This window comes from Hippopotamus amphibius, chromosome 10 (assembly GCF_030028045.1).
Source record: "Hippopotamus amphibius kiboko isolate mHipAmp2 chromosome 10, mHipAmp2.hap2, whole genome shotgun sequence".
NCBI lineage: Eukaryota > Metazoa > Chordata > Mammalia > Artiodactyla > Hippopotamidae > Hippopotamus > Hippopotamus amphibius.
Window position 1 is genome coordinate 115,252,719 of NC_080195.1, and position 16,752 is coordinate 115,269,470.

The following is a 16,752-nucleotide window of genomic DNA, read 5'->3' on the forward strand; positions in this document are numbered from 1 at the left end:
GAGAATGAAAAGACAAGCACCAGGCCAAGAGAAATTATTGCAAACTACACACCTGACAAAGTACTTGTATGCAGAATACACAAAGAATCTCAAAACTCAATTGAAACAACCTATTTTTTTTTAATAGGCAAAAGGTGTGAACAGACATTAAATCATAGAAGATACACGAATGGGCAAATAAACACAGGAAAAGATGCTCAACATCATTAGTCATAACATAAATGCAAACTAAGACCACAGTGAGGTACATCACACCCCTCCTGAAACATCTAAAATTCAGAGGAGTGACCACACCTAGTACTGATGAGGACACGCAGCGGCCAAGACGCTAACCCTCTGCTGGGGGGATCGAGCTGCAAGAAGCTTGGCAGCTTCACAGAGACTAACATGCGCCTCCTACATGAGCCAGACATACCACTCCTAGGTATTTACCCAAGAGAAATGAAAGCCTACGTCCATGCAAAAAATACAAGAACGTTCATGCAGCTTTGTTTTATAATAGCCACAACCTGGAGACAACCCGAATGTCCATCAACGGCTGAATACATAAAGCAACTGCAGTCTCTCCACATGACAGTATACCATTTCGCAACAAAAAGGAATCAACTACTAAGACACACAGTATGGATGGATCTCAAAATAATTATGCTGAGTGAAAGAAGAGAGGCAAAAAAGAATACACGATGCATGGTTCCATTTACATAAACTTGCAGAAAATGAAAACCAACCTACGAGACAGAAAGGAGGTGGGCGATCTCCTGGGAAGAGGGGACCAGAGGGACAGGAAGGAGGGTCCAAGGAGCACACGGCACCTTCAGGAAGTGACAGGCATGCTCGTTAACTTGACCGTGATGATGATTTTACTTACGTCAAAACGTATCAACTGTTTGCCTTAAATGTGTACAGTTACTGCATGTCCATTACACCTCAAAAAACCTCTTACAAAAAATAAGCATTTACCACCAAATGGACATGGAGCTCAAAAACAGAGATTGATGTGAATTATGAAAAAATAAGGAAAGTTAATCTTTTTGCACACTTGAATGAAATATGTTCCTATTGAAGACACAGTGTTAAAATGTATGATGAACAGACTGGGACAAAATTCTAGGTTAAGTTGGTGGTAAGGAAGAAGAGCAGGAGAAACAGTAAAGACAGCTTTTCATTCCAAAGAGAACAAAAAACACATCAGATGGATGGATGGATAGACAGATGGAACTGCAGAGCTGCAATCTCTCAGACTTCTTTTCCCCACACTGCTTAATGCTGGGACTTCCCTATGCCTGGTGTTCAGAGCCACAGACAACACACACAGTGCTGTTCACAGAGAAAGGGACAGGTTAATGCCACTTACTAGCTGTTTTATTAGATAATTTTTCTTTGTGTCACAGAATCATAACTAAACTGAAAGCAAAACTTCAGAAACAGAACTAGACAATTTAGCATACCATTGAGTTTTCTATAATTTGAAATCCTTTTTTAAAAAAAACACGGTAGCACCTTGGGATGACCAACCCTCATTTCCAATACTTTACAACCTCCTCCAGCCACAGAGGAACAAGTACATAAGCTGCAAGAGGAGGTGTACAGGTAAACCCCCTTCTTACCACTCAGAAGCCACCACAACAAAGGGATGAATCCTGGACTCTCACTAATGTACTTCAAGCCTTTCAAATTGATGCTCACGTTGTACAGGGACATCAACATTAACCTGAAATGCAAAAGAAAATGCTGTTGAAATGTTGGCTCTCCACACTGTTTCACCCTAAATATATCTCCCGGTTCACAGGACCATAACACACTTAGGGGTGCCCTTACGCGTCAGATGTACTACCCTACAATCTGGACGACAGGCAGAGTAAGCAGGTGTGCAAAATCACATTTGTCTCTGGAGGCTACATGAAAACAGGAAGCTTCAGCAATACGGCCACGGAACACCACCTTTTACAAGCTCACATAATCAAGAGACACAAATGCAAAGCGGGCACAGGAAACCTCAAAACCATATTTATTGAGTAATTTCTTTTATTACCAATCCTGCGTTTATATACATATAACCCTCCATTCATAAGTATACTGTACTCTACAAGTTCAATTCACTGTTCAAAATATAACCCTCCCTTTCATTCAGTGAATGTTACCCACGATGTCTGGGTGGCCAGGTCAGGCCATGCAATCCCATTTCATCCACAGCAGAGGGATGAAGAGTGCCACAATCTAACCGTCCCTACCAACCAACCATCCCACTGACCTGGCGTTACACAGGGTTTACAAGTGGTCTTGGGGACTGACCACAACTAGCAATACAGAGTCGAACAAAAACTGGAAAACTATAGGACTGGTTTCTGATAATACTGCAGAACACAGGGACCGCTAAGCTCCACACTGCAAAGTAACAGAAAAGGCTACACAAATATTTTGCAAATGCTTGAAAAAAAATGATCTCATAAGAAATCTCTGATCGGGAACTTATTTAGCAAGAGCTCAAATTCAGAAAGGTGAGCCCTAAAGATGACAGATTCCAGACACGTGGAGTGTCAGTGTTAGTGCCTTCGTGCAGAGGGACAGAAAGAAAAGCCTCAGACCGACACAAGACAGGGCTTCAGAGCACAGACCCTTTCAGGAAGCCAGAAAAGTGTGAACTGTCAAGCTTGGCATGAATGCATATGTTTTATATGGCCTGAAAATCCACAAGCCAATAATTTCAATAAGAAAGTAGACCTGGGACGGGAGCTGCTTCAGCCACCTGGCCATAGGAAACATTCCCTTAAAGGAAAAGACCCTCAATTATGTCTTCAAAGAATTCCCAGAGATACAGTACTAACAACTATAAGTTCATAATAAAAATCACAAACCACATGAAAGATAAGACCTTAAAGTAACAACAAAAGAACCAATGACACAGTCAGAATAAAAAAATTATCAGATACTACAAGTATCAATTGCCAAATAGAAAACAGTTACGTTTAATAGGTATAAATAATTCAAATAGAAATTCAAAACATCATTAAGGAGCTACTGAGTATTCTAAACAATCAGGCAGCTCAAAAGGGAACCTAGTACAACTCATAAGAATGAAAACTTTAATAATCAAACTGTAAAACTCAAGGGTAACTGACACCTGGGAAAGGAGAAATTCTAAGCAGAAAAGAGCTAAAGAAATTGTAACAAACAGAGCAAAGCTCAGGAGAAGGAGGCCCAGAAAGGCAGGTACCAGAACAAGGGGAGCACTGGGGCACACGTGCAGAATGCACCCAGGCCGCAGCCGGCTCTGAACTGGCCACCAGGTGAGGCAGACACTACGGAGCCCAGCAGAGACTGCGAGGAGGACCCGGAACGAGGCACGGGGCTGGCTGCTGACCTCCACCAGGCAGCCGGGGCTTAGAGTCAGGTAGAGCTCACCGCCTGTTAGGACAAACATGACTTTTCTTCAGGAAAAGGTATCAGAGCCCACCGTCGATCTCCTCTGGTGTCCGGTGTGCGTACAACTGCACATTTAACCAGCAGGGCCGGCCAGGGTGAGGAGAGCAAGGCACTTGCTTTGGCTGCAAATTTAAGGGGTGCCAAAAAAGCTTAGTAACCAAGGTTTTTAAAATATACTGTAATGCAACTTTCTAAAATCAAAAGTACTGCAAAAATTCCATAACAGGACTTCCTAGGTGGTGCAGTGGTTAAGAATCTGTCTGCCAATGCAGGGGACACGGGTTCGAGCCCTGCTCTGGGAAGATTCCACATGCCACGGAGCAACTAAGCCCGTGCGCCAAAAAAAAAAAAAAAAAAAATCCATAATAATATATCAAAATTTGAAATCAAGATAGGGTCAGGAACAGTACCATGCCAAGACATATTGGAGCCTGAGGCAAAAGGAACATCAGTAATAGCAATACTGTCCATTAAGAAGGGATCAATTAAATAAATTATGGTACATGCACACACGCACGCCACGGAAAATGTTTATTACAGTTTTCTGTTAAAATAGCTGGTTTCCCCACTAAACTTTGTCAAAAGCAAGCTCCATGGCTGACTGGTCTTTACAGACACATAGACTGGTGCAGTGCCTGGGCCATGATAAGCGCTGGGGTTTCATATGGAAAGTGAACGGCTCCCAGCACAGGGCCTCAGCAGGGCAGCGTGCGGACAGTCTGTCTCTCCTCCTATTTCCATGACCACTCTCAAAGTCAAGACAATGCTCCGTCTAAGAAGACAACACTAGCCTAGCACCTTTGAGAATAGTAATGCCCAGTTCTCAAATTACCATCTTCAACCTCCCCACAGGCCACAAAATGAGCCAAAATTACAAATGTTTTCGAGTTTTCCTGAAACTTTTTACACATATCCAAAACCTATGCACTAGTAACCCATTTAATGAGTCATTACGGGATGTTCAAGTGTTGTATTCATGAGGACAATTCAACACATTAACTAGAATCTTCTGAGATCCCTAATCCAAGATCTCAAGAAGAAAAAAGTTCACGTCACCAACACAGATAGTTGGAATTCCTTAAAATTCAATGTATCGCCTATGCTGCTTTCAGGCTACAACAGCAGGGCTGAGTCGCTGCAACAGAGGCTAAAACATTTCTATCTGGCCCTTTAAAGGGAAGCTTGCCCACCCCTGCTTTAGAGCGTGAAAAGAAAACATGCCAATCTTCTCTAGATCTTAAAAGGCAAAGTTAATATCTGGGTGATGACTGAAATATGTGGCAAATTCCAGATAACATGTCTAGTTCAAAATTTTTATTGACTACCGTTTAACTTTAAGGCGGCAAAACACAAACTGTCAAATGTCTCAAATTTCATATTTGGTCACAATCAGCCATCCTTCAGAAGCTAAGATGGGGGACTTCCCTGGTAGTCCAGTGGGTAAGACTCCACACTCCCAATGCAGGGGGCCCGGGTTCGATCCCTGGTCAGGGAACTAGATCCCACATGCCACAACTAAGAGTCCACATGCTGCAACTAAGATCCCGTGTGCCACAACTAAGACCCAACACAGATAAAATAAATAAGTAAATATTTAAAAAAAAAAAAAAAAAGCAGCAGCTAAAATGGAACAAAGGTAATTGCCACAGCCATGGTGCCACCTGACCTCGTGTTGCTGCCAGGTTACGTCTCACAGAAGACCAGAGACTCTTCTAAGGTCACACCATGACTTAGCAAACAACAAACCCTGAACCACCTCCTGTTTCTTATGCAAATACTTTCTGTGCCAACATTTCTACTCCAATCAAAAGTACTCTGTAAATAGCATATCAAAGTTCCAACCGTCAAGTCAAAAGAAACTGCCCGCTCAATTCACTCTTCTGGTACTTCAGTATTAGAAGCAAATGTCACTTCCCAAACTACTGTAGTACTAGGAGTCATTTTTTTCTTCCAATGACAAAAAAAGTAGGTAAATTCCGCTTCCTACCATGAACCTAAGCAGAAGACACATTATAAATGGATTAACAGGCTCCAAAAGAGCAATCTCCCCATCTCTGCAGTCTTGAGAATTTTAGATGCATCTGCCAGCTGATAATAAAAGGACTGAAAGCAAGGCTAAAATAAAAGTAAACTTAAAATGCTACAAAAGTAACTGGCCTTGAATGAGAAGGCCTTGTCTCCACTTGGATACACCAGGCCTAAGCCAGGAAGCTGAGCAGGCTCTCCTGGTGAGAAGTCAGAAGGCCCTCCAGACAGTCTGACGTCCAAGGCTGAGTCACTCAAAGTAAAGGTGATGCAACTGAACCACATTATTCTTCGTTGTAAAAGAAACTATAACTTGTAACCTAGAAGCAACAAAGAATACACACACGCAGCACTTCAGAACAAACCAGCAGACGGCCAGAGCAAATACTTCCTCCATGTCCTGCACACCTGGTGGGGAGTCGTTCCAAGACCTTGCTTCAGACCTGTAAGCTCCCCCATCCATTAAACCATTGATGACTCTGAAAAAAAAAAAAAAAAACCCAGCAATAAAAATAAACCAAAGAGGCATGACTTGTGATGTCTAGGAGCCTGAAACAAAACCCACAAGTTGGTCATCCAAAACTGACTAAAATCTAAAGTAATCAAATTAGCACCACCAAGTAATTTTAAGGAACAAAGAGCAATAAAATTCCTAGAAAAGACTGTGCATGTTACGAGAGAGGGAAGCAACCGACAGCAATACGATCAGATGCTTCAGCACAGATGACGGAGAATACAGTCACTGAGTAGTGAACACGCTTGTTTCAGACTCGGGCCCCTTCCCAGTCAACTCAGAGACTAAAAATCTGTGGCCTGTACCATATGTAATCCTAATTCAGGACCTTAGATTAATTTCTGTCCACTATGTGACAGAGAAGACACACAAAAAGATAGAGCAACACAACACCCACCTCCCTGGTGAAGAAAGCAAGCCTCTCACCACAGTCAAGTGCCCTTCCTGAACTCACTCTCATCTGGGCCTCCAGGGCGGCGGGAAGCACGACCCTCACCTGGCGTGGGAGACAGGCGCACACCTGCACACACCTTCACAGCACGCAGCCGGCACCTGGGGAGCCTGTCCTCCACGTCTGGATGGGCGGCGGCACCCGCGGTAACCTTCGCCCCCGGGGAGAGGCTTGCCTGGGTGATCTGGATAGCCCCATGGACTCCCACTCCCGGGGCCCACCATACGGACCACAATGAGTTATCTATGCCCCGGCTGACAGAGGCTCGGGTAATTTTCCTGTGTGTGCTGTGACAGATACGGCTGCGACGACGTTTCTGCACAGGCGTCCTGGGGTTTATGGGGAGAACGTTCCCTGGAGTGAGTAGGCAGAAGTGGATCACCTGTCCCAGGCCTGGGCCACAAGGACTGGTAACATCACAGTGAAGGACTGGCAATGGAAAAAGTTAATGAGAAAGTTAAGCACAGAAGAAACCAGGGAGAATTTAAAAGGCTGGAAGTAATCCTAATTCCTGAAATCCAGACTTCCGATGCGAAATGAAAATTGTGTTACTCAGCTCTTACTGAATGTCAAGGAGAATGGCACCACCAGTGTCCCGTGACAGCTGTGGGGAAACACGCCACAAGCAGGCGTCTCGGAGGGGCCACCATACCAGGCTCAGTGCCACCACATTGCCTGCCGGCCCTCGGAATCCCGGGGTCAGGGCACAGCCCCGGACACAGCACAGACCCTGCCTGTGCCAGACACTGTGTGCTAGGCTGACACCCCGTGGCTGGTGAGGACAGGGGATCTCCGGACGCTTCATGCCCCGCACGCTGGCCGAGTAAGAAGAATGCACGGACCAGAGATGGCCAAGATCCCCTGCCAGGGCCTGTCACCAGCTGGAAGCACTGACTCCCCAGCCTTGGCAGACCTAGCCTGGTCCAGGTCCAGCCTGTGGCTGCCCACAGTCCTACCAAGTGGCCACATGGGGCAGACACCCGAGAGGCTGATAAGAATGTAAAAATTATCAACGGGGAACACAGCCTCGGTTGGTATAGCAAGAAGGGCATCCCCTTGAACGTACAGAAGCCAAGGCTTGAAAGATACACCATCACAGCACACAGCAACCCAGCCCTCCTGCGGGCAGCATAAAGCATTCTGAGAGGCCCCCAGGGCCAGCTGGTGTCTCACCACCAGATGTTGGAAGTTTCTAGATTTGGAGAGCTTAACTAGGGTCTTCCAAAAAAAAAAAAAGCAGATAAACTGGAGTTAGCGAGAAATCAAACGGCCCGAGAGGATGTAACCCTGAAAGAACTCACAGAGGCCAAGTCACAACAACGTCCCACCTGTCACCAAAGAGGTGGCCCTGGGACCCCTTGGTAGAATCAAGTCTATCATAAGGCCAGTGACCCCGAGGGCCCATGGGGACTTCAAAGGAAGCAAAAGGAACAGGGCTCCATGAGCTAGCCCTTCATTCCAGGAACATGTGTTATGTCATGGAAAATTCAAAGCCACCCAAATCCTAGCAGAGCTGGCAAATGTTCTGATATGGACCCCAGGGCCCAGCTGAAGGTGGTCACAGCACAACTGGGACAAAGTAGGCAGAAAAGGAGCCAGTGGGGATGGAGAGCTTGGAAACGACAACGCAAGACATGACAACAAACTGTCAAAATCCCAGAGGGCAGCTAATCAAAGCACAGCCAGTCACCAGAGTGGGAGGGCAACTTACCCAGAAGCCCCAGAAGGCCACGTGAGGGAAGAAAGTGAGAGTGCGAGGGGGTGAACGAGGGAGGCAGCAAGGTGAGAAAGCTCAGGCCCACCGCCCTCAGGTCTCCCTGCGGAGCAGGAGGGCACGCCACCTGCTGGGATACCCGCCCCCACCCCCACCCGCAGAGGACTGAAGAACAGCCCAGGGGTCGGTGTCACAGAGAGGATCTGCGTCTGACCCAGCCGCTGCGGAGATTAACGTGGCGCTGAGAGGACGCGGAGCAGGGCTCCAGTTGGCTCAGGACCAGGCATGACTCTGGGCATTTGAAGCCTTCCCTCAAGCACCACTGCAGCCGGGAAGGGAGGAGGCGGGCGGCTGGGCCGCATCAGCACCGGGAGGCAGTGGTGAGGGATCCGGGGCGCGGCGGCCTGGGCAGACCGGAGGCAGGAGAGGCGGTGAGCGGCAGGGGTCTCAGCCAGGTTCAGGAGCGGCGGGAGGAAGGAGCCGAACAAGAGTGCATGTCTGAGGACCGCGCCAGAGCTTACCACCTCAGAGGCTGAAAATCCGCGAGGACAAAGCCCAGGGTCCTCTGTGTGCTGATAACGCATCCGTCCAGATCCACCACACCAAGAGTAAACCCTTAGGTAAACTATGGTCTTCGGGTGGTGTCAAAGCAGGTTCACCCTCGGTAAAAAATGCACCATTCTGGGAAGTGACGAGGATAACAGGAAAGGCTACGCGAGCCGGGGTGGGGGAGGGGGGTGATAACGGGAAATCTCTGTATCTTCCTCTCAATTTTGTTGTGAAACTAAAACTGCTCTAGATAATTATTTTTAAAATCCCCATCTCTGGGTCTGAGGCACCCAAGCTGCTGAAAATGAGCAGCCTTTATCATGAAAGTGGTAAGGAAAGCAAAATCCCCAAGAAAGAGGCAAGTTACAGTCAAGGCCTGGAGAAGCCACAAAGAAAAGGAAGTCTGCTTGTAGTACAAGAGAGGCCCTAGCTCCACAGGACTCGAGGCTGGACGTTAGCAGCGACGGAGATGGGGGGTAACGGTATACGTACCAGGAGGTGGCCAGGGAGAAGGGAAGACCTGCCTCAGGCCGCCTTGCGCAGGGATCCCAAGAGGGCCTGAGGCATAGCCGAAACACGACTGTGGCTCAGGGGTCAGACGGAAGACTGTCAAGTAAACGAGCAAACGTCTCTGCAGATGGATTGGGAAGAAGACCAGAATTTTAAGAACCACCAAACCAGCAGTTTACCACTCAGCCCCCAAACCCAGGGTGGCACTGACCCACACAGACAGAGTGCCAGGAGGAGGCCTCTGGCTCAGGCTCGAGGAGTAGGAAAGGGCTCCCCCCATGACCATGCTGGCAGTGGGAGTCCTCGGGTAACTCAAACTCTGTGGGAAGGGACTGTGATCCTCTGAACTCCTGCTGCTTGCCGCGGATGTGGGCCTAGCTGCAGAAACACATGACACCTCAGGGCATACAAAACCCCAGCATTCCAGGCAAAGGACTGAAAAGGGGAGTGCTGAGGGGCTCACAAGTACCAAGGCGTGGAGAGTTTAAAAGCTCAGGAAGGTGACCCCACAAGGTCGTCTACAGACTCCTGGCCCCGCCCCAAACTACGCATGTGTGGATCTGATCACAAACAGCATACCCAAGACTCTGAGAACTAAAATATCCACTATCACCCAGGTACCAGACAGGCACATACATGAGGGGCAGACCCAACAGCAGCTTCTTAAAAATGGAACTCACGGGAGTTCCCTGGTAGTCTAGTGGTTAGGATTCGGCGCTTTCTCTGCTGTGGCCCAGGTTCAATTCCTATTCAGGCAACTGAGGCCCCCAAAGCTGTGCAGCATGGCCAGCTGACATGGAAGCCACAAACAGAGAAGGCTGGTCAGAACTTGTGACCTGAACCCAACCAGGCTGACCGCCTGCTAAAAACAAAACATCAACATTTCCCGTAAGATTTAAGCAAGACCCAGGGTCTCAAAACATAATATTCAGATGTCCACAATACAATCCAAAAATTACTTAGCTTAGCCTACAAAGAAAGAGGAAAAATCCCAACTCACATGGGGTAAGACGACCAAGAGATTCCAAGGCCAAGATGACACAGACGTAAGAAGTATCTGACAAAGACTATTCAATAAAGTGCTCCAAGAAGTAAAAGCCAACACGCAAAATAAATGGTGTGGTGGCAGAATCCTAAAATGGGTCAGGGTATCCTGCCCTACTCCCCAAGGCTGACATACAACACCCTGGTCATGTTAAGTTGCCTGGTCAAGGCAGTGAGACTCTGCAGATACAATGAAGGCTACTAACCAGCTGACTCTGAGTTCATCAAAAGGGAGTTTATCCAGTTATGCCAAATATAAACCCACGACCCCATCAAAAGCAGGGAGCTTTCTCTGGCCGGTAGCAGAAGAGGAAATCCAAGAGGCCCCAGAGTGTCAGAAAGGTTCAGTGAGCTGCTGTGACTTGAAGATGCAGTGGGCCACATGGTAAGGAATTCAGGCAGCCCTGGAAGCTAAACGTGGCCCCACCTGCCAGGCGGCAACGAAACAGGGACCAGAGTCCTATCGACACAGGGAAGTGGGTTCTTCTAGTAAGTGGGACGCAGGTGGAAGCAGACTCTTGTGCAGAGGCTCTGTAAAAGAACCCCACCAGGACAACCCGTGATTCGGGCCATGCGAGAGCCGGTAGGCAACCCAATCAAGCCCGCTCAGACCTCTGACCACAGGTCTTCAAGTAGGTGTCATTTCAGCCATAAGCTTGCGGTCATTGGTTCCACACCAGTGGAAAATGAGTCCGGGTTCTGGCTCCTGGAAGTGCGGTGCTGCCAAAACCAACACCGGTTCTCAGTTCACCTTGAAGCTCACCCATGATAGCATCTGGGACTCACTGAATGACCTGAGGTGGAAACATTCCTTTTGTTTATATTATTTTCCTAAAATAGTATTGAATAGAGTGTGCATTCCTTAATTCCCCAGGAAATTTCTCTTCTATTTTTTAGAACTATAGCCAAATTAAGTGTATTTGCTTGAAAAAGAGGCTTAATCAGCAAATTCTAACTACTATGTAAATAAACATGAACTTTCAAATATTATCACCGTACACTTTGAGTTTGGTACACTGTCCCGGCTTCAAGTCTCCCAGAAGCTGCAATATGGTGTCCAAGAGCACCCGACTTGAGTTAACCAGGAACTCACGACCACTTGCTATGGCAGCTACATCTGCAACAGAAAGATGAAACAGTGTCAAAATCACCATTACTTCAGAACCTAGAAAAGTCTGTCCAGGACAGAGGATGTGTTGCTGTTTTTCTCCTAACAGACCTAAAGAACACACAGAATAGTTATCCACAGAGCTGACAGCCCAGATAGGGTAACTGACAACCACAGCAGTTACTAAGGTGGTGAGTGGTGTCCACTGTGCTCAGCAAATGCCTCAGTGGTAGCGCAACAGAGCACTGAGTCTAAATATGCCTGCAGCCTGACCACAGCACAGCAAGTGGACACCGGACTCCAGAACACTGCATTAAACAGCTATGCGCAGTCAGGATCCAAACAGAAGGCAGGCACTGATTACTTTATCTGGGACCAAGGACACTAAAATCCACTTTCAGCCTTGCAAGTGAAATCCTAATGCCTTTGAAGCAGAACACCAAACCGAAATCATGAGGTCAGAAGAGAATACAAAACTGATTCCAAAAAAATTTCTAAACAGTACATCCTGTTGTAGGTCAGCAAGTGTCATACTTCTTCATGCTCAAGGCCCCGGAACCAGCACGGGCTCCCCGCGGACACTGCTGCAGCAAACACTGGCTCCTCACATTCCCAAATATCCGTGAGCACATGTCAGTGATCCAGAACAGTCATGGACGTGTCGCTAAGAGTCCTCTTCAGCCAGGGCTAACAATAAAGCATGACTCTGAGTGACTAAACCCTAACCCCGGTGAGCCGGCCAGGGTGGAGACCAGCAGGGCAGCGGCATCCTCGTTCCTCTCCTGACTTCAGTGGAAATGCTTCTAGAAATTCACAGTTAAGTGTGGAGTCTACCAGATGATTCCGGCAAATCCTCTCCCAGTTAAGGAAGTGTTCTCCTATGTTTAGTCTGCTAATAACTATCGAGATGGAGGATGAATTTTATCACTGACTTGTTTGGCCTTGGACTAACTGTCACCTAATGGCAGAATATAAAAGTTCATCAGTGCTACCAGATCGACTTTATGGAATCGGATCCTGCACACTCCTATTTATTTTTGTTTATCTGAGCTGAGGAGGATCAAAGAGATATATTAAAGTCTCCCAAACCTAACAGATTTTTTCCCACATCTCTGCTTGTCTTTCCAGCAATGTTTGCCTCATAAACTGGTGCTATTTTATTTGATATATAATTTTATGACAGCCAGAACTTTACTGAAGACAGGACCCTTAACTGATATAAGTGTAACCTTCTCTGTTCAATGAATTTGAACCTGATGACTCTTATTTTCTATCATATGAAACACCCTAGTTTTACTAAAGAAATACTTGGGGGAAAATGAAGCATTTGGCATCATAAAGTCAAAGTCATTTTAAGGTAGTTTTTCGGGGAAGATATCCTTCATGTTAAGACTACATACTGGAAGAGAACAAACATATGGACACCAAGTGGGGAAAGCGGGGAGGGTTGGCGGGGAATGAACTGGGAGATTGGGATACCAAACTGTACATTCTAAATACATACAGTTTATTGTCTGTTAACTGTATCTCAATAAAAGTTCTTAAAAAAAAAAAAAAAAAGACTACATACTGGAACCTCCCAGGAAAACATACATTCTGCCTACATACTTGAGTAGTTTCCAGAGACGACTTCCCAGCACACCAGGCCTCTGGTCTGTAGACCTTGCGGTGTTCCTGCCCTAAGACTCACATGTGACCAGCAGAATGTGGCACAGCTGCCGCACGACTTTCGAGGCAAGATAGAGAGAGCCTGGCAGCTCCCGCGTCCTCATCTTGCCACTTGCTCTAGGAGCCCTGGATCGCTAGCAAAGAAATCTGACTCTCCTGAGGCTGCCGTGACGCAGGCTACAGAAAAGGCACACAGTGGAGAAAGCGAGACTACACGAGGAGAGGAGGATGTCCCACTGGCCCCCGCGGTTCCATCCCTCAGCAATCTGAGTCACCCCAGCTGAGGTGCCAGACAGAGCAGAGCAGCAGCAAATACTCCCTGCCAAGCCCTGGGCAAACTGCCGGTTCACAAGCAAAATAAATGACTGCTGTTGTTTAAAGACAAAGTTTTGGGGCAGTTTGTTACACAGCAATAGATAACAGGAACATCAATAATACATCACTGAAAAAAAAAAAAACTACAGAGCAAAAAGTACATTGTATCAGAGCAGGCAACAACATCCAACAAAACACAACAAATTTACTGGTACATGAAGTCCCAGTATAATAATAGCAAATGCCAATCCCACATTCCAAGCAAACTATGAGGTAAAATAAATGTGAATAAACTCCTGCGCAGAGAGCTCCAGTACCTGTCAGTCTGTCTGTCATGCTTATGAATTGACCCTAGGACTACAAGGGTTGCTGGTTTGATTTTCTGCTAAAGTGCACTTTTTTTCCCTAGGTTCATTTTTCATTAAAGTTTATAGGTATTTCTAGAAGTTACCATAGTAATTATATAATTTAAGAAATGAATTATGTACACTGATAAAAATATAAAGAGCTGAGGCATATTATGTCTGATATTTTTGCTTTAGGTTGTAACAATCTTGCCTTATTTTCGACAATAGGAATAATAATAGGGTGTTGGCAAAACAACAGTCATGCCGATCAATGGTAGAATTGAGAGTCCAGAAATAAACACTCAAATTTATGATCAACTGATTTTTGAGAAGGCGGTCAAGACAATTCAATGGAGAAAGGACAAAAGAATAATCTTTTCAACAAATGGTGCTGGGACAACTGAATATTCACATGCAAATAAATAAAACTGGACCACTACCTCACACCGTACATAAAAATTAACTCAAAATGGATCAAAGACCTAAACGTATGAGCTAAAACTATAAAACTGTTAGAAGAAAATATAGGAGTAAATCTTCATGTCCTTGTATTAGACAATGGTTTCTTAGATATGATGACAAACACACAAGCAAACTAAAGAAAAAAATTCACTGGATACCATCAAAAATTAAAACTTTTTTGCTTCAAAAGACACTATCAAGAAAGTGAAAAGACAACTACAGAATGAGAGAAAAGTTTTGCAAATCATATACCTGATAAGGGACTAGTATCTAGAATATACAAAGAACTCTTACAACTCAATAACTAAAAAGACAAGCACCTCAATTTTGAAATGGACAAAGGACATGAATAGACATTTCTCCAAAGAAGACACACAAATGGCCAATGAATACATGAAAAGATGCTCAACATCATTAGCCATCAGGGATATGCAAATCAAAACCAAAACCATGATGAGGGACTTCCCTGGTGGTGCAGTGGTTGAGAATCCACTTGCCAATGCAGGGGACACAGGTTCAATCCCTGGGCCAGAGAGATCCCACATGCCGAGGAGCAACTAAGCCTGTGTACCACAACTACTGAGTCTGCGCTTTAGAACCTGCGAGCCACAACTATTGAGCCCATGTGCCGCAACTATTGAAGTCCAGGAGCCTAGAGCCCGTGCTCTGCAACAACAGAAGCCACAGCACTGAGAAGCCTGCACACCACAACAAAGAGTAGCACCCACTTGTGACAACTAGAGAAAGCCCATGCGCACCAACAAAGATCCAACGCAGCCAATAAAATCAATTAATTTTTTAAAAAACCATGATGATGATACTACACTTAGAAAATCCTAAAGATGCCACCAGAAAACTACTTGAGCTAATCAATGAATTTGGTAAAGATGCAGGATACAAAATTAACACACAGAAATCTCTTGCATTCCTATACACTAACAATGAAAGATCAGAAAGAGAAATTAAGGAAACAATCCCATTCACCACTGCAACAAAAAGAATAAAATATCTAGGAATAAACCTAACCAAGGAGGTAAAAAACCCGTACTCAGAAAACTATAAGACACTAATGAAGGAAATCAAAGACGACACAAACAGATGGAGGGACATACCATGTTCTTGGATTGCAAGAATCAACATTGTGAAAATGACCATACTACCCAAAGCAATTTACAGATTCAACACAATCCCTATCAAACTACCAATGGCATTTTTCACAGAACTAGGACAAGAAATTTTACGATTTGTATGGAAACACAAAAGACCACGAATAGCCAAAGCAATCTTGAGAAGGAAAGACGGAGTTGGTGGAATCAGGCTTCCTGACTTCAGGCTATACTACGAGGCTACAGTGATCAAGACAGCATGGTACTGGCACAAAAACAGAAATACAGATCAACAGAACAGGATAGAAAGCACAGAGATAAGCTATGGTCGACTAATCTATGACAAAGGAGGCAAGGATACATAACGGAGAAAAGGCAGCCTCTTTAATAAATGGTGCTGGGAAAACTGGACAGCTACATGTAAAAGAATGAAATTAGAACACTCCCTAACACCATACACAAAAATAAACTCAAAATGGATTAAAGACCTAAACGTTAAGGCCAGACCCTATAAAACTCCTAGAGGAAAACATAGGAAGAACACTCTTTGACATAAATCACAGCAAGATCTTTTTTGACCCACCCCCTAGAGTAATGGAAATAAAAAGAAAAATGAATAAGTGGGACCTAACGAAACTTAAAATCTTCTGCACAGCACATCCAGCTCAATATCAAAAAAACAAACAACCCAATCAAAAAATGGGTAGAAGACCTAAATAGGCATTTCCCCAAAGAAGAGAGACGGATGGCCAAGAGGCACGTGAAAAGCTGCTCAACATCACTAATTATTAGAGAAATGCAAATCAAAACTACAATGAGGTATCACCTCACACTGGTTAGAATAAGCATCATCAGAAAACCAACAAACAATAAATGCTGGAGAGGGTGTGGAGAAAAGGGAACACTCTTGCACTGTTGGTGGGAATGTAAATGGATACAGCCACTATGGAGAACAGTATGGAGGTTCCTTGCAAAACTAAAAACAGAGTTACCACATGACCCAGCAATCCCACTGCTGGACATATACCCAGAGAACACCATAATTCAAAACGACACATGCACCCCAATGTTCACTGCAGCACTATTCACAATAGCCAGGACATGGAAGCAACCTAAATGTCCATCAACGGATGAATGGATAAAAAAGATGTGGTACGTATATACAATGCAATATTACTCAGCTGTAAAAAGCAATGAAACTAGGACATTTTTAGAGACATGGATGGACCCAGAGACTGTCATACAGAGTGAAGTGAGTCAGAAAGAGAAAAACAAATATCGTATATTAACACATATATGTGGAATATAAAAAAATGGTACAAATCAACCGGTTTGCAAGGTAGAAATAGAGACACAGATGTAGAGAACAAACATATGGACACCAAGTGGGGAAAGCAGGGAGGGTTGGGGGGGAATGAATTGGGAGACTGGGATACCAAATTGTACACTCTAAATATATGCAGTTTATTGTCTGTTAACTGTATCTCAATAAAAGTTCTTTAAAAAAATAAAAAAT

The 16,752-nt window shown here is 45.1% G+C and overlaps 1 protein-coding gene across 16 annotated transcripts in view; it reads right to left on the bottom strand.

The window, feature by feature from the left end:
- The window catches only part of HSF2BP (heat shock transcription factor 2 binding protein), an 84,287-nt gene that overhangs the window by 34,405 nt on the left and 33,130 nt on the right, over positions 1 to 16,752 (bottom strand). For 4 of the 16 annotated variants that reach the window (XR_009047644.1, XM_057696130.1, XM_057696129.1 and 1 more), the window contains exons 7-9: positions 11,230 to 11,347; positions 5,793 to 5,927; positions 1,608 to 1,711 (exon numbers count right to left, since the gene is read on the bottom strand). Coding sequence is in view for 15 of the 16 variants with exons in the window: in XM_057696130.1 (XP_057552113.1) it covers positions 1,608 to 1,711; positions 5,793 to 5,927; positions 11,230 to 11,347 (357 nt within the window). In the remaining variant the exon portion in view is untranslated. Of the gene's footprint in view, positions 1 to 1,607; positions 1,712 to 3,393; positions 3,546 to 5,601; positions 5,769 to 5,792; positions 5,928 to 8,648; positions 8,838 to 9,168; positions 9,308 to 10,993; positions 11,025 to 11,229; positions 11,348 to 16,752 lie in introns of those variants that run through there. The other 12 variants (XM_057696134.1, XM_057696143.1, XM_057696133.1 and 9 more) reach the window with 11 other exon arrangements.